Genomic DNA, 24,195 nt, shown 5'->3' on the forward strand with positions numbered 1-24,195 from the left:
TTATGGCCAGCCCACGACTGGAAGCAGCAGCACTACTCCTGGGACCAGCTACTTGTACCAGCGGGAAGATGAACAAGTGACGACGAAAGTAGTTGATGAGACCACTAAGCCGCCATCTTAAATTAGCTTGAAAAAGGCCCTTAACCCGTATAGAGCACATTTGGAATAACACGGCAAAAGTGGTCAGCCTATTACCTGCCTACATAATTTTTTTGTATTTTTCCTTATGGGGATTTTTTAGGATTTTAAAAAGGCGATGAGATTGTGTTTTTTTTTTATTTTGAGCGTTAAAGGGTTAAGTTTAACTGCCTAATTTAATAGTATAACATTTCCAAGAAATTTTGGAGGGTCTTTTTTGAGATTTTTTTTTGAGAGAAACGTTGTTTTTGGGAAATAGTTTTTCAGACAAAAAATTGTGGGAAACATTTCATAAATTCGAAAAATTACTTGAATTTATGAAACCGAATCCACCTTGAATTAGTTATAAATATTAAGAATACAATTGTATTAAGTAAGGATCTATTGGATAAGACTCAATTAAGGAACAAATGTATTGTGTGCTCATATCAACTGCCTCTTCTTTTCTTTAATATTTGTACAGTCAGCAGCAATAGTTGCTAAGCGGGCGAAGTGTTCAAAATGATCTTGACGCGACTTTATTATTAAGAGAACAAGAGCGCGTCAAGGTAATTTTGAACACCTCGACCGCTTAGCAACTTCTGCTGCTGACTGTACATGGAACTGCAAAATTGCATGGACACATTATGAGTGAATTTGTTCATAAATTTGCCATCCAGTTTTGCGGTTGGGTGTACAATAGATATTAAGAACTTAAATATTAGAATAGGTACTATAAATAGGTAACAGATAAATCTATGCCACTATCTTACCAGTTCTCAAGTAAATTAGATGTACTTATTTATCGGTCAAACAGATCACTGTGTTACGTTCTTTCCTGTGGACACACACAAAGTTAAGGGCTATAAAGGTTAATATTCTTATTTAACCCTAACCCACGTAAAAAGGTCCTCCTTTTATTTACAGAACTATGATAAAATCATTACTTACATGCCCACAAGCTGTTAACTATTGCCCACAGGGGAGAAAAATGTACAGTTCGCGCGAACACGCTAGTTTTCTCTCCTGTGGGCAATAGTTAACAGCTTGTGGGCATGTAAGTAATGATTTTATCATAGTTCTGTAAATAAAAGGAGGACCTTTTTACGTGGATAAGGGTTAAATAAGAAAATTAACCTTTATAGCCCTTAACTTTGTATATGTCCACAGGAAAGAACGTAACACAGTGATCTGTTTGACCCTTATGTGTTGTTCTAAATAAGTCATTTGATAATAATAAACAATTAAGTACATGTCATGAAGTTTTTCATAACATAATATATACTCGTCTATGGTTTAATTTTAAAGTTTTTAAACACATTTGAACACACGGAAGCAAGAATGAGCGCGCCGCGCTCACTGCAATGCATACGCCATCTAGCATAGAGTAGTGACACCGTGTTGTTTGAAAGTAAGTATAGAGGGCGCAGGGTGTCTCGCTCAACAAATATTACGGGAATCCCCGAATAACCAGAGTTGATGAATAGTGTACAATTTATAATAAAATACAAATACTCTTTATTGGACATCTCAATAGAAGAAAACTTGGCCTTTATTATAAAATAGTAAAAATAAAAATACTTAGTCGTGTAAACGGCCTCCGTTTGCCAGGTAAATAGTTCAGACGAGCATAATTTTATTATTACTTTTAAGTAGGTACATATAATAATGTATAAAGAGGCTTTTTTTCAAGGGAACTCCAGTCAGACACTCAACAGACACCTGTGTCAACAGCCGACGTAATGATTAAAGTGTGGATTATCGACAATGTCAAACAATTACATACTATAAATTGTATATTTGTAATTACTCATCTCTACGTTGTAGTAAAAACAAAACAGTTGATTACGAAGCACGTACGTCGGTTGTAGAAGTTGCACAGGCAACTGTGCTGGCCTTTTTTATCGAAGATATTAAACAGTTGCAGGTTAAATCACTTTAAAGGCTTCTCTCACTCACCTGGCAATTTCATTTTGATACATTGCCGGCTAAGTTAGTTCAACTTACTTACTGCTGCGGCGCAGCGACCCGAAGTGAATCTTGGCCTCCGACGCCAAAGACCGACATATTATATATTGGAGACGCTGCAGTAACAAAGATTGAAGATCTGGTATCCGAGCCGAACATCATTGGAGAAACGGAGGCCAGACTCCGATAGCTAGGGCACGTAGTCCGGATGGGAGAAGATCGTGCAAGAGAGCGTACTCTGGAGAACCAAATGGCCGAAGTTAATCCGACGAATTCAAATAATCGATCAAAAGCCGCCATGTAACAAAAATAGTATGAGATCTGTAGCAAGTTGAGTTGAGAAATAAGAAGGCAAAAGCTACATAAAATACTTTGCCGGACAGCCTTGATATCCGCTTAACTCAACAATCAGTCATCAAGAGGGAATTCAAATTATTGGCGTCAATCGAGCAATTAACGATAACATATTGATAAAATAAAGGATTATTTCTCTATATCTGATAACGACGTTCGCTCGTCCACTTGGCTGGCTGCAACTCCTTAGCATCGCCACGTCGGTAATAAAAAAAAATAATAAAACAAGTGTCAAACGGAATCCAAAGCTATTGAAAAAAGTAAACTGCTTTTTTAAGCGGTTTATTTTTTTTTAATTTCGCGTATTTGTGTTTAGATACCAGTGATTTTGGCAAAATGACGCAACAGGACTCAGTGAATGTGACGGAAAATGCTGAATCAACAGTTCAAGTGGACAATAATACGGGCCCTTCGCTCCTTGCTCCCGGTAAAGGGTAAGTTTTAACACATTATAAAGTATATGTACTTGTAAGTAATTATACAATATTAGTATATTACACATATACGTATCACTGATGACGTTTAAGACATTGATATCTTTATATTCACGATTAATAAGAAAACTTATTTTCAGTTTTCTTATTTTCTACTTATTTAAATATTATTTTACTCTTTGTTTCCTGTACAATTTTACACGTTAAAAATCTAGCATTACTAGCTCGGCACCAGATGGTAAAGTCAGGTTTGGACTCCAAATCACACGGTACCGTGCGTAAGTAGGTATTAGGGTCAAACAGATCACTGTGTTACGTTCTTTCCTGTGGACATACACAAAGTTAAGGGCTATAAAGATTAATTTTCTTATTTAACCCTTATCCACGTAAAAAGGTCCTCCTTTTATTTACAGAACTATGATAAAATCATTACTTACATGCCCACAAGCTGTTAACTATTGCCCACAGGAGAGAAAACTAGCGTGTTCGCGCGAACTGTACATTTTTCTCCCTAACCTAATTAACCTTACCTAATTAAGTATATCAGGATTTCGATTATTCGATAAGATGGTTCACCATCAAATTATAACTTTAGGTACTTATATACATATAATTTTGAAGGTACAGCCTACAAAGCTACTTTATCTCAAATCATCTGAAATAAAACAAAGATACGATAAATGTTTGTATTTGGTAGTGCATAAATGATTAGAGAAATAACCCAATATAATCAACAAATAGCTTACACTTTATACAATATCTAAAGCCTTGAGCCTTTTATCAAAATCATTAATTTATCAATATTATCTATGATTGCAGACATTTCATTTATTGTAATATAACGCTTGCGTGATCTGTTATCTCTTGAGTATTCTTTACCTACTTATAATGTAATCATCGATCACTATACCTTCGTCAATACCTACTTAGGAACACTTTTTTTTTTATTATGAATGGGCTTACTCATGGCCACAGACTAGCCGAGGCGTAGACGTGGCCTACGATGGAGCGAGCTCGCCCAGAAGGTGCCTGTTCACTCTTGATTTGAAGGTTGACTGAACTTGAATTATATCTACTGGGCTTAACATAATATGTATTACTTTTCACAAAGCTGCAAATACATACTCGTATAAGCGCAAAAATATCTGCCTGAATCTTATTTGTAGAGCTACATTAAGATCCACTTGCACCATCCCACCAACCCGGGGTTAAGCGGTTAAACAATTGAACTGGTAACCATGGTAACTCCAGGTTTTACCGGTTAACCCCGGGTTAGTGAATGGTGCAAGTGGCCTTATGAGTCACATGAGCGTAGCCGCCGCAGCTACTTTTCCACAGCACAGCTGCTTTTCTCTATCATCTGACATCCGATATCGGGTCGGGCAATGTGAAAACAATTTTATAGAATACCAATAAACATTTATTTACTTATTAAATTATAATTGCTTACATGTATTTATAGATCTACAGGTCTTCTAGTATTAATCGTTTCAATACATATTGTTACCCATATCGGGTGTGGCAATGATAGATATTTATTTATTGTACAATTGTAGGTGACGTATAATTAATAAATATTTAGGTACACAAATAGAACTATGCTAGTACTTACTCGAAACAAATCCAAGAATTACAGAGACCGATAATTAAAAAAGATAGGTACTTAGTGCCAGATAAGTAGACAGTGATATAAGATTTGCGAGTGTTAGTTACAATTCTAAGTAAACAACGATTAATAGGTATATTCCATATAAGTATCGGAAAAGTCCTAAAGTGGCGTACACGAATGGAAAAGCGCAGTATCGGACTACCACAAACTAGATGGATGGATGACTTCGTTCGCGTCGCTGGGAGTGGGTGGCTGCAGTGTGCTAGGATGGCTCCTGCGGATATGATGATCGTTCTTGTCTACGTGACAGCGTGATAAAACGGTGTCCGTCACTTTCTATCCCATGGTGTTATAAAGTGACAGTTGTTTTATCATGTGGATAAAGATGGATAAATTAAGCCATCCATAATACACCGGCTGGTGGCAGTTTGGGAAAGCCTATGTCTAGAAGTGGAGTAGTGGACGTCCGTAGCTGATAGGTTGATTGAGAGTAAATAAAATTGATTTCGGTTGAACTAAGTCCAAGCGGCGTTTATCACATTGAAGAGGGCGTAGGACTGGTGACATAGCTGTAAGATACAGAATATTTTTTATAACGATTAACCTTGTATGGAATTTGACACATATCTATCAACTCTTTCAGGGCATTTTACTTACTCGTACTATAATCTTAGTTTTAAATGCCTAAAACAGTAAATCTATTGTAAAACCCCTGTCGTCTGATTTCCGGATCCCGATGGTCACATATTTCTCCAGTTGGACCTGAAAGAGGTCCTAGATTTGGACGGGATGTTTCACGAAAGATTCATTGTGGCTTTTTTAGAGATTAAAATCTAAAATTGTAGTTACTAAGTAGACCAGCGGGGCTAGCCAAGAAGACAATCGTTTGCGCCAACGACAACGAAACGCTATCTGTTTCCCTATCACTTTTAAATGTTAGGGCGATACAGAGACCGATACCATGTCGTTGCTGTCGTAAGTCGTAACGTGAACGATTGCCATCTTGGCTAGGCCACCAGTACTAACCTCAGAAAAGGCATCCAGGTTAACAGTTCGGAACAGCGTGCGTATGGCCACGTCTCTCTCCAATCGGCACATGATGATGCAGAGGGTCCGGCGCATTGCCGAGTCCGGGTACGCTTCCCACCCACTTGCGTACACTGACATTCGGAGGCTTAAACCCTGAAAATTCATAGTAATCAAAAAAATCGAATCAATATACCTACTTCCAAAAAGAAATCATAGAGGAGTTAGAGGATGTCATGGGACAATGGATTTTAGAATTTCTTATTGACTTCTCCTTTTACTGAGACTGAGACGCCTTTATATCCGGTATTAATAAACGTTACGAGTGTTATTTTCGTTACGTTTTCCGACCAGGGATAGGTGCTCCAAACAGAGGTCGACTCAGATTTAACATCTAGTTACGATGTTGACCTTATTTTGACACGACCATGCATTAGATAGGTACGCGTCAATCAGCAAACACGTAGTATCGTCAAGGTCTTATCAAAACCAGATCAAAACCCTATCAATTTGTTAAATTTGAATCACGTTCGTATGTCACTATTCTGATATACTATATCAGATATAGTATTATAGGAAAATAAATAAACTTAGTAGTTCCAAATAATCACTCGTATATTCAATATACATATAACCTACCTTTTCCATGAGTAGATCGCTGTAATAGCACGGCGCAAAGCAAAGCACGACCCCAGCAACAATGAACGTCATGAACTCAATGCTGAGGCGCCCTTCTTTCATTGCCTGCAACATAATAGGCTTCTATAAAAATGTCCAAGTGACCCCAACCCCATCCTGTACGGATATGATGGTCGTTCTTGTCTACGTAACAGCGTGTTAAAACGGTGTTCGTCACTTTCTATCCCACGGTATGACAGTTATTTTATCACGTGGATAAAGATGAACAAAGCCATCCATAATACGCCGACTAGCTACTGCAGCGGGCCGATACGACTCACCTATGATGCTGCATTTTGAGTGTGTCATAACCGCTACTATAGGTGATAGTTATACTTATAGTTCTTGTTATTGCTGTATGTTTGTCTTTGTCGCTTTCTGTTTTTGTTCCACTAACACCTATACTTCGTTTTTTTTAGAAATTAGGTAAACAATCTTGATGTGTCTTTTAATTGAAAAACACATTTTAAAAATAAGTTACAGCAAATATGTAACAAATTATGAATCTAATACGATCATTTATGTTCTTCTGCTTTCATAAGTAATAGTTATTGATTTTTAAAAAGCGTTTTTCAATTAAAAGACATGCCAAGATCGCTTACCTTCTTTGAAGTTCTTTCTAATGCTAAAAAAAACGAACTATAGTCTTTAATCTTAATTGTTACTAAACATTGTGGGCCATTGCTGTATGTTAAATAAAATAATTGGCCAAGCACGAAGTCAAGACTACGGTGTTCAGAGCACCGTACGACACATCCCTAGGTGGTTTTAAGTTTGGATACTAATACTAATTTATCCCATAAGTACATTTTATTGACTAGGAAATAAGAAGGTAATGTCTGGGAGCTCTGGGACCTTGGAGTTTGGACTTTTATTAAAGTCCTCTGGGCTAGTATAGGTAATGTATAGATGGTCAAGCAAATCTTGTCAGTAGAAAAAGGCGCGAAATTCAAATTTTCTATGGGACGATATCCTTACGCGCCTAGATTTTTCAAATTTGCCGCCTTTTTCTACTGACAAGATCTGCTTGACGCAGTATAGAAGTTACAAAGCTTCTACCTTAGATATATTTTTTAGAGATTAAAGATTTTATTTACCACCTTGTCGGGTTGATTGTATATCCATACCAAATTACAGCTTTCTAACACTAACAATCAACCTCATCTTGGAGGTGAAAAGAGGAAAAATCGTAAGTCCCATTTCGGCCAACCGAAATCAAGAACGTTTATATAATATAGGCCTAATACCGTTTATCTAAAACGTTTGGTGAAGGCACATTTCTAGTAGAAACAAATTATTATGAATTTCTCTGTAATTTGTACAAATCATTTCGTAAACTGACATTCCGCTAAACTGTTGTTTTTACATCTTACTAGCATCCATAACACAAAGTAATTGAAATTGAAGTATGATATTCTTCCACTTGTCTGAACATTTTCATTATTATTGATTCTTTTTTTGTGAGAATGGCTTTTTCTGCCACGGCACTTTGCCAATTATTGATTATTTCAAACACCAAAATAGTCATAAAATAGTTGACAATTTAATATACGTGAGTTGACAGGCAACTTCGAGCATGAAAAACTAAATCCGTCAAAAATACTGGGTATACACCTCATAATCTTTGATATAGTCGCAATTGTTGTATTTTAAACTTGTAGACTGGGCAGGCACGACTCAAAAAGGAATAATATTACAATTAAGTCTGTGATTCGGCATTTCTCGGTTTTTGACGTTAGGCTTGTTTCTGACTCAAAATATAATTAACGTAAAGTATTAATCTATTTGCTCATGTTTCATATAAGTCACAGAAATAAGTATCTAATAATAAATGTCTAAGTTTTAGTACAAGTAGGGTAACTGCGTCAGGTTGCCGTCCAGTACCTGTTTCCGTCCACTTTAATCCAGTAAATTTGTCGAATTTTGTAACCTGGCTCTTTTGCGTCAAATCCGGTAGTTCTGATTTTCTGCAGACTTGTTTATGATGTTGGCCCAATGAATAATCCAAGTTTGTGACCTCGAGCGCCGAACGCAACTTTGTCAAAAATAGAATAAACCGCAATTTTTTTTAGATTTGGGCGATTATAACCCTAAAGTACTAGTTTTTGATAGTAACTTCCTAGGGCACTTTTAAAGTACCTAGACTAAATTTGCTACAACAAGACACTAGAATTGTCTCTGTACATCTAATATTTTCCGAGATATTTATTCGATTTTTGACAAAGTTGCGTTCGGCGCTCGAGGTCACAAACTTGGATTATTCATTGGGCCAACATCATAAACAAGCCTGCAAAAAATCAGAACTACCGGATTTGACGCAAACGCAAAATGTATAATTTTACTGTATTACTTGGCGGAGTTGCTACAAAGAATTGCGTATAATTTGAATATAAACCTAACTTACCGGACAATTTTGGACTTATTGTACATCAGTTTTTAAAAGCAAAAATATTTTAGTAGAACTGGAATTCATGAGTACCAAATCTTAACTGACATTTTTGTCACTCAAACAAGTTTGATCAAGATCGGCTTACTTTATATTTCGTCAACTTTACCTTTGTTTCCAAAAACTGTTAATTGTGAATTTTAATTTCTTTTTCGTAACAGGACAGTATCTAGTTGCTGCTCTCACCGATCGGTTCAAAAATATACATACTTTATACCATTAATACATAAATGTAATGGTAATTAATGAAAAGGAATAGGTACTGTTTCGACGAATCAGATACTCTCAGTAAAATCTATCAGGTAGATGACGCCATAGCTGTTAATAAATATTGAATGACTTTATTATCTCTATTCGCTTTACTAACTCTATGTGCTCTAATGTGAAAAAAAAAACACAACGACAGTGAAGAACGGAATTCTTAATTTAAATTTGAACTGATAAACTCCAATAATAAATATGATTCTTACTGAGCACACTGCGATAGTCCATTGGTTGGAAAGCCCGTTCGAAATTTAAACTTATTTGCTTTATAATAAGGTTGCATTTTGCAGATCTTTTACTCTCTCATACTTATAGTAGGCTATTCAGAAAAAAAATGAAATATCTCACAAAAGTAAGTAAGTAGAATTAAACTTTGTATCAAAGACATTAAGTCATAAATTTCAATGTCAAAGTTTTAAGTAAGGATCTTTCTTACTAAAATTACTTCTTAATATGAATGACCAGTGTAAGCATCAGTTAGCTAGCCCTAAGCAACCAAAGATCAGGCTGCAGTTTAAAAACTAATAAAGTTAGAGTTAACCTGATAATTTTCCCGCCGTCTCCATACTCGTTTTAGTTGGATATTGACTGGTCAGCTGCCTGTTAGCTATTAGTTTTCCCGAAAATCGCCAGGACAGAGGTGAAAATTTTTGTATGAAAACTTGCAACTTTAAATGCATTTTTTATCGAAACTATTGCATTCTAAAATGAAGTCAAAATCAGTCCATCGACTCAATTTTTTGCAAGCTTTCTAATGGTACCTCACACGATTCTTACAATTGAAAATAAAATTCAGCCTACCCCTCTTAACCCCTAAATTTCCCCCTAAAATCAGAAATAAGCAGTTTCGACTTATTGACAGTGTTAGTGATGGTACCTGCCATAACTATTCCAAATTTCAGGTACCTACATCAAACGGTCTTTGAGAAAAACGCATTTAACCGATTTGCAAGACCGAAGTGATCCCATAAGAGCACCGTGAAAAATTGAAATTTAATTTGATAATGATATGTTAAACTAGTTTTGAAATTGTCTGAATTAGTCGCACTTGTATGAAATTAGGTATTTTATCCCTACTAATATTTTAATGCTAGAGTATTTCCATCTGTTATCTCTTCACGCTTAAATCGCCCCTAGTTTGAGTCCCTGGGATCCTCCTCTATGTAGTCATAGGAATAGTTTTCATAACAGAATTCATCGTTCTATGCACTGGAGTTATATACGAGTATAACTATCTCGTTTTTATAGCATTAGAAAAAGAGTAAAACCTTGACGTGTATTTTTACTGAAACGCTTTAAAAATAATAACTATTACTTATGAAATAAAAAAAATGTGACATGACGAAATAATGAGGTTTCCGTATTTGGCTACGACACCCTAAAAATAGCATATTTTACGCACGCACGGATGTTGTTTCGATCTATTTCCCGGTATTTACAAATAGAATGCTGGCTATGAAAAAATAGTATGACGCAAATTAACTAGTCCATATATGGCAGTTCCAAAGGATATACTCGTACTCAAGAATAAACACATTAAACGCACGAAATACGCAAAAAATCTGCAATCAACTTGTTATGTGACAAAAGATATCTTTTTTTTTTATAAAATAAACTGCATATCGTGGCAACCTTAAAATTATTTTCATAATTAGTGTTGTTTTTCTTGCCACAAATTAAGAAAATATTAAAAAAGTTTATACGCCATGTTGTCCACTAGTGTAGTAACGTTTTGTTGGGACTGTGCAACTTGCAACTCTTCAGTACGAGCAACCCTGACAAAGCGTCAGAGTGGTCAGTTGATAAGTCAGCCACGGCAAGCAATGCTGCCAAAATGTCAGCCTAGTCCGAAAACGCAAGCAGAGAGTCAGCCCAGTCAAAGGTATTTAATATATAAATGTATACCTAACTTAACAGTTGTGTTGGTGATATTAACCTTTGTTAGAACAGTAAAAGAAAATATAGAATACCCAAATTGTCTATCAGTTCTTAATTTAGGTGATTTGACTTACCTCAAGGATTTCGTATAATGCAATCGGGATGACAATAGTGGTAGCTTTCATGTATACCTCGTAAACTACTCGGAATGTCTCCTTTAAAAGATCTACAAAACTAAAAAAATTAATCATTAATCACAAAATTTATTTAAAGGACGTTCTTAATTCAAACTTTTAGCATGCCTACATGTGTATAAAAAACCGTATACTTACTCCAATACATCTTGCAAAGGCATCACAATATTCTTCAATCGCTGTTGTATCTCTCGCGGATCATAATGTTCCCCTTCAAACAGTTTACTAATCCTATACTTCACAATCTCTATCCTCCCACACGCATGCAACATGAAAATAAGCCCCAAAGGCGTAAAGCCTACATACATGAGCAGCACATATAGCCCATAATAAATCTGCATGAATAACAAGAACAGATACGTGTACGTCTCATTCTTATGCGTCTCTAAAAATTCTGGATACGTCATCTGGTACATGTGAACGAATTGAAAATCTCCAATCGCGTAGTAGTAGATAGATAACACAATAACCTGCGTTGGAAATACGGAGAAGACAGAAAAAGATGTGAGAAGCCATACTTTCGTTACCCAGCTCGCTCTGTTAGCGTATTCAGAGGTTATAGCTTGCTCATCAGAACATAAACGCATAGCGGCCGCGAAATCGCCTTTAACTTTATTCATGGCAAATGTTATATCTTCCGTTTTCGTTAACAAAACTGAGTATTTGAAGGAGACGCAAATAAAAAGAACTGCGAATATACCGTTGGTGCAGGCGGCGGTGAAATTATCGTTTTTTAGATCGTGGAATATCGTACTGTTTATGATCAAACAGAAGACGAAGAAGAAAAAACCGTACATGGGAATCACGCAACATATCCACAACTTGTCTTTAGGGATCGTCGGGTACGAACGATTTATTTTCAAAGCCAATATGGATATCTTAAACATTTCTTCGTAGTCTAAATTCAACATTTTTCAAAAGAAAAATGGATTTATTTTTAAATTGAAGACGTTTAGTGTGTGTGGAAATTCTTTATGCAAGCTTTCCTGTAAATGCAATGTTTTAATTTTGTTCCGCGCTTTTATATTTTTATGACAGCTACTTAATAATTTAACAGCAACTCTTTCATTTTACAATGCCGTAGAAAATTAGCAAGGCTCAACTTAAGAGGAAGCATTTGTAGAGGAAAATACGAATGGAAGTTTAGTAGTAGAGTGGACTCATACGGAGTTTATACATTTTCCTCGTTACATCTTGCAGCCAACCCAGTTCCTTTGCCTTACACAGAAAAAATAAGTTTTTTACGATGTACCGTAAAATGGGGTGAGTTGGGTGAAATTTAACTTTCAAACCTCGATAAAATTTTATTTTTACATGTGAAAACTGAATGGTGTATATAAGAAGTGGTTCGGACGTTCGTATTTAAGTTTGTATTTTATTTTGGGTAGTTCCATTTCATAACTTTGACAATAAAGAGGAAAACCCACCTCACCCCGTAGTGCCTCGTATTTGGGGTGAGAGGGTTTTTCATACAAAGGTGATTTTGGAAGATTGTTGGATCGATTTTTTTTTATTATGCGTATTACTATAGCTCCATTTTAAATTGGAATACATTATTTTTGTAGCAGTAGCTTTAAAATTTCTTCTCACCCCCCCTCAAACCTTCTCTCCCCATTCATAACCCACCTCTCCCCGCGAAATCTACTCCCCCCGTTTTACGGTACCTATTATGCATTGAATTAGAAATTTTACTATGTATCTACCATCAGCCGTAAAAGTGCATGGCGACTTTATCAATGAATTCATTCATAATTTGTCCATGCAATTTTGTAGCTCACTGTATCTGCGTCATGATGATGACATGATCATGTAAATACCTATTATTAAGATACCTTTTACTTACTTACTTTGTTGGCGCGGTGACCCAAAATGAGTCTTGGCCTCCAACACAAGAGCACGCCACTTTGATCGGTCCAGAGCGGTATCCCGCCAGCTTTCGCCGACGCCGAGCTCACGGAGATCTGCCTCCACTCTATCTGCCCAACGGTATTTAGGACGACCAACAGGACGGCGCCCAGTTGGTCGACCCAGGTTTGGCTGCCCGAAAGCGCATCGTCTCCGCTGGCTTGGCCATCTCGAAAGGATGGGTGAAGATACCTTTTAGAAAATACATTTCTTGGTTACAAGTTAAAGTGCTCCTTAACTGTAAACCATAATTGCACCTATTGTTTTCCTGTAATTTTGCATTTCATTTGACTGGTGTTTCAGTTCGCAACTTACACGGCGGGTTAAATAATACGTGATTATGCTGTTTCAAGGTTTTAAGACATCCACGTGTAAAAAAAGGCTTTTTAAAGGTTCTGAGGTCAATTAGGAATCCTTAAGGATGACTCACGTTAGACCGGGCCGTGTCCGGGCCGGAGCTTCCAGTGGTTACTTTTCTACATGACAGGTGATCACGTGATGCTTTCCATAGAAAACGATGCGCCGGAAGCTCCGGCCCGGACACGGCCCGGTCTAACGTGAGTCATCCTATAGTTATAATAATAATCTAGGTAGTTAACAATAATTCTAGCAGGCAAAAGCTTGTCATATTTAATGGAAATGTGCTAAGTGTCGGTCGCGAAAGTAAATCATCAGCGAAATAACTTTTCGCTGGCAAGTGAAATTCGGATAAAGAAAATTGGCGAAGAGGCAGATATTAGGCAACCGGTGCCTAATATTATATTATCTTTTTTGTCCGAACTCCGAACATGAACTAATCACCAAGTAAGTATTATATAGATGGTCAAGCAAATCTTGTCAGTAGAAAAAGGCGCTAAATTCAAATTTTCGATGAGACGATATCTTCGCACCAGACTTCGCACCTACATTTTTCAAATTTGCCGCCTTTTTCTACCGACAATCTGCTTGACCAACATACATGTGTAATATACATGTGTAGGTAGGCCCATATCGGTAGACAAAACAATGTTTTGCAAACTAGTTTGGTCGCCGGCAAAGTTCACGCGCCCACTGATCCGCAAGTACTCAACATTGTGCCGGCAAAAATACTGTTATGGGGCCTGATCGGATTTTGAAATAGACATCTATTAGATATCTTTTAGACATCACCAAGATACGATAACGATATGTTTAAGATTTAACCTGTCAAATTTGACATTTGCGCTATTCTGGAGATACTCTTGAACGATTTCCACAGGATATGACTTAGAGATCCAATTCACATCTAATAGATATCTTACTCTATCTAACGTAAAAGTGACATTGGTTGCCCGAATTGCGCTGCAAAAGAGAACTAGATGGTATTTAAACTATAACGTATCTAGAATGGATCTAGTACGTGTCGTCTCTTGTGAATATCTTGAAGTTGGAATAAGGCAGTTGGTGTGTTTGAATTGTGGTGTTATGAGAAAAAAGTGGCATTACGAGTGGTCGATAAGAACTATTAAGACCTGCATATTTTTGCGTGTAGGTACCTAACACATTTATCTTAGTGATTACTTTTTTTTGTTGTAGACAAGTAGGTACAATTTCTATATGTAGGTAGACTAGGTAGTAATCAATCATGGATTCAAAAGAGCCCTTTAAATGGAGTACATTTTTTTTAATCAGGCTTAAATTAATATATTTATAAAAACTACTTATTTACTAGGTATTACATTTGCAGGGTCCATTTTATGTATAGGTAATAGTAATATTATGTTTGCAATAATAGATTTTGATTTTGATCATACTTCGCAATACAAATGTGTTTCTTCTAAATGTTTTACCAAGACACTTGTTATCTTATAAAACTATGTTACAACATTTCTATGATCGATAAGATTGTGATTCGGCATTACGAGCACCTAAGTAGGTTCAATATATAGGACACATAGGTAATCAGATTAATAAAATGTAAAACCTATTGAGAGTTTTGATGAGTACATAAACAAAACCCTTTTTTACTTAAACTATTAATTTTATGGCCCATAACCTAAATATACAGAAAACATTAATATTATTAATAAATGATAACGTATGCCTTTATAACAAATACTGAATTACAGATGTTAATTTGCATAAAATGTTACAATCAACGAGCCGATTTGTACGACACAAATCGATTTAATAGGTATACTGTTACGACTATGACTGTACGTCATAACTGATGTATGGATGTTTAAAGAAATTTATATTAGGATTAGAGTGTTTGCTATAGTAATTGGGGACTCTTAATAATAAGGTTTCAAATGGCTTATTTCTTTCTGATTTGTAAGGAGCTGCCAATTACAGCAATTACTATAATACATATGTACGAGTATATATTAGGGTGGAGCGCGCTTGTATGGAAAAAAAATATTTTTCGTAGATTCAATTCTAATAGTGCGGAAAAGTTGTCTTATGGTAAGAGTATATTGTGTGATTTTTTATATTTTTTTATGACGTCATCTTGTGCCTCCGCATCACCTTCAAAATATTTAAAGAAGTGGAAAAACGTGACACGTGTGTAACCATCGAAAATGATATAAAGCTTTATTTCCTGCCTAAATATTTAATTATATAGTTATTCTAAGCACCTAAGTAAACAAATATTTATTAAAAATATAAGTATCAATTATAAAAAAAAATATTGCTTGATGAAATGGGCCTTAAAAATCCATTACGGGCAGCATCAACATCGATAAAGTGAAAATAATCGAAATAAAAAAATAAAACATGATGTGTATGTATTGATTATTGTATATCATAAAAATATGTTTTCCCTCTTCCATATTATCCATTTTTCAGTTAATTAAACCATAATAAGTGGTTTCAAATACCTAAGAAGAAACTACCAACACTACCTGAGTGCAAGTAACTTTTACTCTCATAATATATGTATGTGTTAAATATTGTTTTCCTTTGTTTTTAAAAGGTTGTTACTTTAGATAAATATGTAGATTGGGATACATTTAGGCGTTCAAAGACTTTTTTCTTTTATTTTTACTTCATAATAAGTTCTGCAAAATATTTGAACCCACTTCAGGACGCGAAGATATTAAACGTGATTAATTACAATAAAAATATATACAACGACAAACTACGTGTCTTCTGAAACATAAATAATCAACTTTGATAAATAATTAAGAAATACAACATTTAAATAAATATAATTGTGTATTTATAATATTGTAATCAATATTTAAGGCCAACGCGATATGTATCCCTCCTCCACTTAATCATCAGATAGAAAACTGGAATTCACAGGAAATTTCGTCAAATTGGTATTTATATTTTGCAATAGCATGGTTTCACTTTCATCGCTGATATAATGAAGACATAAAACATACATTTTGACCTCTACTGGGTCAATTTGACTATATTTCAAATAAACGTCAATGCAGTGTATACGGCCCATATTTGACTACTGGTTTAATGAATAATTACTATGGATGTGAATGCCTGATTGAACTTTTTATTCACCTAAAATAATAACTTTAAATAAAAAAGAATAATCAATAAGTAAAAACGCTAAATTTGTCATTTTAAATCCAAATAATCCTTAAACAAAGTTGGTGCTATATACAGGACAAACATTTTTCATACAAAAGTTCATTGACCTTGCGGAGGCACTTACTCCCTTTTGATAGTAAAGTCGTCATAATAACTTCTTATCTTAAACCCTAAAGGCAACTTTTTGTCACTATTAGAAAACCAAAATCCAAAAAAAAGAATTTCGCTCCACCCTAGTATATATACAGGATGATTCAGGAGACGTGAGCAGGACTAAGACTGCGCATTTTGTAAATTATAAGCAACTGTTTCGTATCAGTATTAATGAGATTAACGTTAATTTTCTACTCGTGTTGAAAAAAAAAAAAATTGATTTACGACATGCATGGTCACCCTAAAATTAGAATACTAAACTACCGATATCATGTGTCAAATTGAATGTCATCACTGTCGTCACAGTCTGGTTACTTTTGAAAACTCGTACTTATCTCACTCAAGTTTGACAGTTTATTTTCTTCGTAATCAAAATGCTGTCATTACGGTTAAAGAGGTTTTATGTTTATTAATTAGGTCTTGTAGGGTAACCATGATTGTAGACAGTTAAATTTGCCCTCACCAAAAAATTAAAAATAGGAAAAAGTATCGTTGTTTCACCTAAATACGACAGTGATCGATCAATTATCAGTATTGCCGTGGAACGTCACATATCTTTACTATTTCATATCTAGTGAATCTCTAATCCATTTTCCGAATCGCGGGGAAAGCTAAAAGCACAGCCTATTTAAAAATAAAATGTGTTTGTGGGTGTATGTGTCAGTATTTTTATAGCAAATCATGTTAATACACTAATACACTTTACACCGTATTTATTTTATAAAATTATTAAATTACGTACTCCTACATTTCAACATTTACTATAAACCTGTAATCAGACGAATTACATTACACATTCGATACAATATCCATTGTATACAATTTCCCAATAAAAGACAGTCACTTGAAAGTGAACTAATGTATGCGCATGAATTAAGATATGTGTAACTAATCTCGGTTTCAAAACATAGTTCGCAGATTCATGCAATTCCGGATTTAATTAATTCCACTTCGGCCTTGGCATAAGCTATTATATTATTAAGATTGCATTTATACTGTATTATTAGTTATATTTCTTTGAATTTGCTTTAATTGGTTAATTTTTTATTCAATGAAAACATCATTACATGGTAGAGTGAATGGACAAAAATCATAGTCCACTCCACCTTTTATTTTGTACATACATACCTATTTACCTATGTACATACGTACATACTTACATACATATACTACATACATACTATTCTTGCCGCAAAACTAAGTGGCTAATCAGTAACGCCATCTCTTTCACTCTTGGTTGGTCTTAACAAGGGTAAAAGAGATAACATTATGATCTCAGTCGCCAGTTCGTATTGCGGCAAGTATAGCATGGTTGTTATAAATTATAATACAAACCTTAGTCATTCTTAAAAAGAGGAAGACTTGCCCAGATGTGAGACTTAAAAAAAAACCGAAAAAATGCAAAAAGAAAACGGTCACCCATCCAAGTACTGACCACGCCCGACGTTGCTTAACTTTGGTCAAAAATCACGTTTGTTGTATGGGAGCCCCACTAAAATCTTTATTTTATTCTGTTTTTAATATTTGTTGTCATAGCGGCAACAGAAATACATCATCTGTGAAAATTTCAACTGTCTAGCTATCACGGTTCGTGAGATACAGCCTGGTGACAGACAGACGGACGGACGGACGGACGGACGGACGGACGGACGGACAGCGAAGTCTTAGTAATAGGGTCCCGTTTTACACTTTGGGTACGGAACCCTAAAAAGTACCAAATACAAATTATTTTTGTTATCAGCACTCCAATCTAATCGGATCGATGGTATCTAATCGAACGTGACGCGTTAAATGCTGAAAATTATATATTCCGACCTGTTTCTGGGCAAGTATCCCAGACTCCCCTAACAATTGATTTTTTTTATTGTAAGAAGTTACAATTTGTCCATCAATTACAGTATGTACACACTCTATACCTGGGCGGCTGTCAGGTACATTTTAGGAGAAGCGCCGCTTTCCATACATGGCGCCAGCACAGTGTTTAATTTCGCGGTAGATGGAAAACGCGTAACAAAAGGATGACACAGAAAGCTCTTTGACCGGCCGTCTGGCTGTATGACGCCAGTCCTTTACCCACTCTCGCAACGAGACCATGTCACGCGCGCGGCATTCAAACTGACTGGCCGTTAACGAAATAAATTTCGAATTTAGAATAGTTTTTAAGCTCAAGTGTGTGTTTGTTGTATTTTTTTTCTTTTTATAAAAAGGGCTGGGAGAATATTTCCAGCCAATGTCGAAAGATAAGTGTTAGTGATAAGCGATCGATCTGTTTGCCCACGTTTTCGGCCAATTAAAAAAGTAGTGCAGTGATGCATTGTGTGGGAATTTGGAATCGGGATCTGGCTTGAGCGAGGTAAGTCGATTGTGTTTTTTGCGAATTTTCGGCGGTCGTTGACTTATTAATTGTACTTTTTCATGTGTCTAGACTTACGTATTAGTTGCAGGTGATATTAATACTTAGGCCCACTTGCACCATCCCACTAACCCGGGGTTAAGCAGTTAAACCTAATAGCCTAATGTCAAATTGTACTGGTAATCATCGTAACTCTAGGTTTAACCGGTTATCCCTGGGTTAGTAGAATGGTGCAAGTGGGCCTTACTCTTCAATTAATGTTGATGTGATAGGTACGTCAGTTATTGACTTCCTACATTGTAACAAACAAAAATAATATGGAAAAATACCGCAATTAAATACCTACTCAAATATATATAAATATTGTCAGATACCCTCATTGGAGTTTTCTTGCGATAGTGTATGGCCGTTGGCCAATAGTATTATTTATATACAAGTAGGTCTGTTTGTTTTGATATGGGTAAATATTATAATAGTTATATAGTGCGTCAAGCAAATCTTGTCAGTAGCAATGTAAAGCAAACTAAAGTAGGGCAACACTCAAAGAGTAGTATTGCGCTAAGAAAAGCAGCAATGTACAATGTACATCGAACCTAAACTTTTTTTCCGCTGAGCGCGCCCGTCAATTCAAATTGTCACTCGCGGATTCTCTATAGAAAATGTTTGAAATTGTTATTAATAGGTATGGACGGACAATTTAAAAGCGGTGTGTGATGTTGATAAAAATGATTAACTAATTTGAAGATCTCAAAATAAAATTAGAAGTGGACTATGCCGTTAAACAAGAATGTATGAATAAAATCATTGCTTCAGCAGGTAGATGTCCTACTACTGGATTTTAATATTTTATTAGATTTCTCAGTTGCCACCGTAGGCATTGTAGGCATCTTAGCTTTGATTAAGCACAATCTTATTTAATACATTGGTATTTAATGGTGACACAGCAGAAATATCTCTTGAAATAGAATCGATTCAGAATGTAAACAAAGATGATGGCTGTCATTCGCGATCCACATTCCACAGATAAAACACAGGTGACACGCGATTTTCGAATTATTCGAACACAGTGTTGCTAACCCGCGATTTTTCAAATTTGCCGCCGTTTGCTACTGACAAGATTTGCTTGACCCAGTATAGTTTTGATTTTCAAAAATATAAATCAGCCTAAAGTAGTCAAAAGCACATTTTACCTAACAGCAAGACACAGAAAATAATTACAATTAGACCAAGAAAAGTCTGCAGCGATTTTGATAGCTCACGCAGTGCAAGTGTTATTTTAAACGTCAAACGTCTATAAAATTATGACGTATAAATAACACTTGCACTATGTGGGCTATCAAAATCGCTGCAGACTTTTCTTGGTCTAACTCTATGCGCATTTATATTTTGAAGAAAGGATTAAGTACCATTGTATTATATAGCGTGTTAGATTCCTACATATTTCTTACATAAGCATGTCCCATAGTGGCACTATAACTACCACAATGAGTATGTTATTCCTTTCGGTATCATGTTTGCTGGCCTGCTACACGGCCATCAATGGGACCTTTGTATGTCTATGATGAATCATCTTTAGACAATCGTAAAAGGAACTTCAATCATTTAATAATATTTTTATAGTTTTGTCTAGGCAGCCTGTTTTATTCTATTCTTTTACGTAAAGGTACACTGGCGTTCAAAAGTACATGGAAATGTTTCAACCGTATAATAAGGCATTACGGTCTACATCTATCTGTGCACGCCACTGTACCTAGTAGGGTAAATCGTCAATTACTGGCCATTGTTTAATAACTGTCCACCTTATACTTAAATGAATTCTACCTATAAACAGAATTCATTTTTATTATACTTGGCGCAAAATTCAAATTTTCTATGGGACGATAACCCTTTGCGCCTACATTTTTTAAATTTGTTGCCTTTTTCTACTGACAAGATTTGCTTGACCAAGTATATTTTATACCTGCGGTCATGTTGTAAATATTTTTATTGAATGTGATAAGCCTAACGACCGCCATTGTGGTTAAATATTTCGATAAGCACGTAATTTACGTTCATGTGAAATTGATAAACCACGTTTAAGTCAACTATTTCCCGAAATTGAAACGGTGTCAACTAATCTCTGTAGCTGACTGTACTTCTGTGCATATTTTTTTGCGACTATTAGTTTTTATTTTGTAGAAACATTATTACATCGATGTATATAGTTGTGAATTTTAAGAGCCCATCAACGTGCACACTAGCGCCACTGCTAAATAATCGTGATTATTTAAAAACGACAGGTATTTAAAAATGGGGCTACGGACTGTATTGTGTATTTAAGTACCTTTTGAATACATCTAACTAGTATTTATGTTGCTGGATTTGTTAATCTATGCCTCCAAAGTAAAAACAGCCCTTTTTGTTTTGAGTTCCTAGATCGACGAATCCACCAACATAAAACTAGTTTGATATATTCAAAAGGTACTTAAATACACAATACAGTCCGTAGCGGCCCCCATTTTTAAATACCTGTCGTTAAATTTAAATAATCACGATTATTTAGCAGTGACGGTAGTGTGCACGTTGATGGGCTCTTAAGCCAATTAAACAACCTATATTGTTAAAATATATTTTATTGAAAAAAGTTAACCGCGATAGCGGTTGTTGTAGGTACCGAGTGTACCGACCTATGTTATTATCAATTTACTTAAGCAATTGAATTAAAAGGATAATAAAGTAAGACCAAGATAAGTCTGCAACGATTTTGATAGCACACGCAGTGCAAGTGTTAATTAAAACGTCATAATTTCATAGAATATTGACGTCTAAATAGGTGTGCAATCAAAATAGTTGCAGACTTATCTTGGTCCGACTTAACTTGGTCGACTAAATTATAAAAAAATGTGACATCCCACGGGTAAAGGTACCTTATGGCGGTCGACGCTTACGCTATTATTAACGCCGCGCCGCCGCTCCAATATTATTGCGGCGCTATGCGACGTAAGCGCCAGCTACCATTAAAGGTACCTTTTGCCGTGGAAAGTCACAAGTATATTTACTACTAAATAGAGTTCAAATAAAATCGACAATGGCTGTCGTATTTTTGTTATAACTCTATAGATAACCAAAAATATTTCATTTTATTAACCAATTAGTCTAAGTACTGTAGTTTATTCCATTATCCATTACTCGCTCTCTTTTATTTTTCATTTTACGTTTCTCCTCAAAAATTAATGTCTAAAATTGACTATATATCTCGTAACTTACCGACAGGTAACTGATACCGTATGTAGGAATGATAGATAGATAGATAGATAAACCATTTATTTGCTTGCCACAATACACACATGTTGACAAAAATAGAAATAATAACAATAGCAAAATAAAAATAAAATAAAGAAGAAGAAGCATCAATAAGAGGTAGGTTTGCTGTGTGCGTTGCAGCAAAACAAAAGGGCTCTGGGCTATAACCGCGAAAATCGAAGTTCACAAATTGCGGGGATTTTTCTCTGTCACTCTAATTACGCCTTCATTGGAGTAAAAGAGAAAGATCCCCGCAGTTTGCGAATTTCGGTTTTCGCGGTAGCTGCTCTGGCTCAGTAATACGCTCCACTCTTTCGGGTGAAGTAGTGATAATTCTGCTAAGTAGAACCCAGACACGGACATATATGAAGATGATGAACGTATGTAAAGGTATATGTATGTTATACCTATATCTAATTTTATTTTATTATAAGACACCATTCTTGTAATTTTTAGGGTTCCGTACCCGAAGCCCCTATTACTAAGACTTCGCTGTCCGTCCGTCCGTCCGTCCGTCTGTCACCAGGCTGTATCTCACGAACCGTGATAGCTAGATAATAGGAAATTTTACAGATGATGTATTTCTGTTGCTACTGTATGCCGCTTTAACAACAAATACTAAAAACAGAACAAAATAAAGATTTAAATGGGGCTCCCATACAACAAACGTGAGTTTTGACCAAAGTTAAGCAACGTCGGGAGTGGTCAGTACTTGGATGGGTGACCGTTTTTTTTTTTTGCTTTTTTTTTGTTTTTTTTTTTGCATTATGGTACGGAACCCTACGTGCGCGAGTCCGACTCGCACTTGCCCGGTTTTTTTACTGTCATTGAGGGAATCGACAACCCGTTGGTTACTCACAAAGTCAACATTGCCATCGCCATGACACAATGAGAGTAATTGTAACTTAGTATTATGTCAAACGGGTGAATCAGCTGGCGATGCAGCTACGTAAATAATACGAGATAGCTTAGCCTCCTGAGGCCCAAGGTCCTACCTATAGTACCTCTTCAGTTCGATGAAATTTGAATCCTATTCAATTGGAACAGAGTCGCTTATTCTTGGTTTCGTTCAATTTTCGAACAATGAAAAGTCAAATCTATTTTCTACACTGTAGGTTCAAATTTCAGTGGCAAATTTTGAATCTTTCATTTGTATGGCCGTAGGAGGCTTTAGACAACCTCAGTTTCTTAGGATTTTATAAGTAGCAATTTGAGCTTTATTCCCGTTCAATAAGATTCATGTTTTTTATAACATCCGTTGATTTAAATACGAAATACGGAGTGATCTCAGAGCTGAAGTTTTCACAATTTTATTTGAGGTTTTTATGAACTTGGAATGTTTGTTTAATTTTGTTGGGCCAATGATTTGAATATCTGTAGGTATCTGAAAATTTATATTACCTATTCAAATTTAAATTTACCCAACCAATTTTAAATTAAAATACATTTATTATATAGATGGATCACAAAAAAATTATTATAAAACTGTAAAGTAATTAAGTAAATTAATTACAAAAAAAGTTGATTCCATTGTATCACGAGAATTAGCTAAGTAGTTACGCGGTTGGCGTAAACTTACAGGCATATATAATAAACACAATATACATAATACAATGTACTTATCTTTCTTAAAAATATTTTTATCACAGTGGAATCAATTTCATCATCATCATCATCTCAGCCATAAGACGTCCACTGCTAAACATAGGCCTCCCCCTTGGACCTCCATTCGTACCGGTTGGAAGCGACCCGCATCCAGCGTCTTCCGGCGGCCTTAACAAGGTCGTCCGTCCATCTTGTGGGTGGACGTCCTACGCTGCGCTTGCTAGTCCGTGGTCTCCACTCGAGCACTTTTCGACCCCATCGGCCATCTTCTCTGCGCGCAATGTGGCCTGCCCATTGCCACTTCAGCTTGCTAATCCGGTGGGCTATGTCGGTGGAATCAATTTAATGTGACGAATTAAGACTCAATTAAGACCTTAACTATGTACTTTTTTTGTAATTTACCCATGTGATGCTTT

The 24,195-nt window shown here is 35.7% G+C and overlaps 2 protein-coding genes across 2 annotated transcripts in view; one reads left to right on the plus strand and one right to left on the minus strand.

Moving 5' to 3' along the window:
* The first annotated feature begins 2,709 nt into the window (after positions 1-2,709).
* The window catches only part of LOC134670025 (unconventional myosin IC), an 81,732-nt gene continuing 60,246 nt past the window's right edge, over positions 2,710-24,195 (plus strand). The window contains exon 1 of the mRNA XM_063527694.1: positions 2,710-2,873. Within this exon, the coding sequence (XP_063383764.1) occupies positions 2,776-2,873 (98 nt within the window). The 5' untranslated portion in view covers positions 2,710-2,775. The remainder of the gene's footprint in view (positions 2,874-24,195) is intronic.
* Positions 4,965-11,886, minus strand: LOC134669769 (uncharacterized). The gene is made up of 5 exons (XM_063527395.1): positions 11,107-11,886; positions 10,909-11,008; positions 6,148-6,252; positions 5,509-5,664; positions 4,965-5,051 (listed from the first exon to the last, which is right to left on the minus strand). The coding sequence occupies exons 1-5, from the start codon at positions 11,877-11,879 to the stop codon at positions 4,998-5,000; spliced, it is 1,188 nt and encodes a 395-aa protein (XP_063383465.1). The 5' UTR covers positions 11,880-11,886; the 3' UTR covers positions 4,965-4,997.

Source organism: Cydia fagiglandana, chromosome 13 (assembly GCF_963556715.1).
Source record: "Cydia fagiglandana chromosome 13, ilCydFagi1.1, whole genome shotgun sequence".
NCBI lineage: Eukaryota > Metazoa > Arthropoda > Insecta > Lepidoptera > Tortricidae > Cydia > Cydia fagiglandana.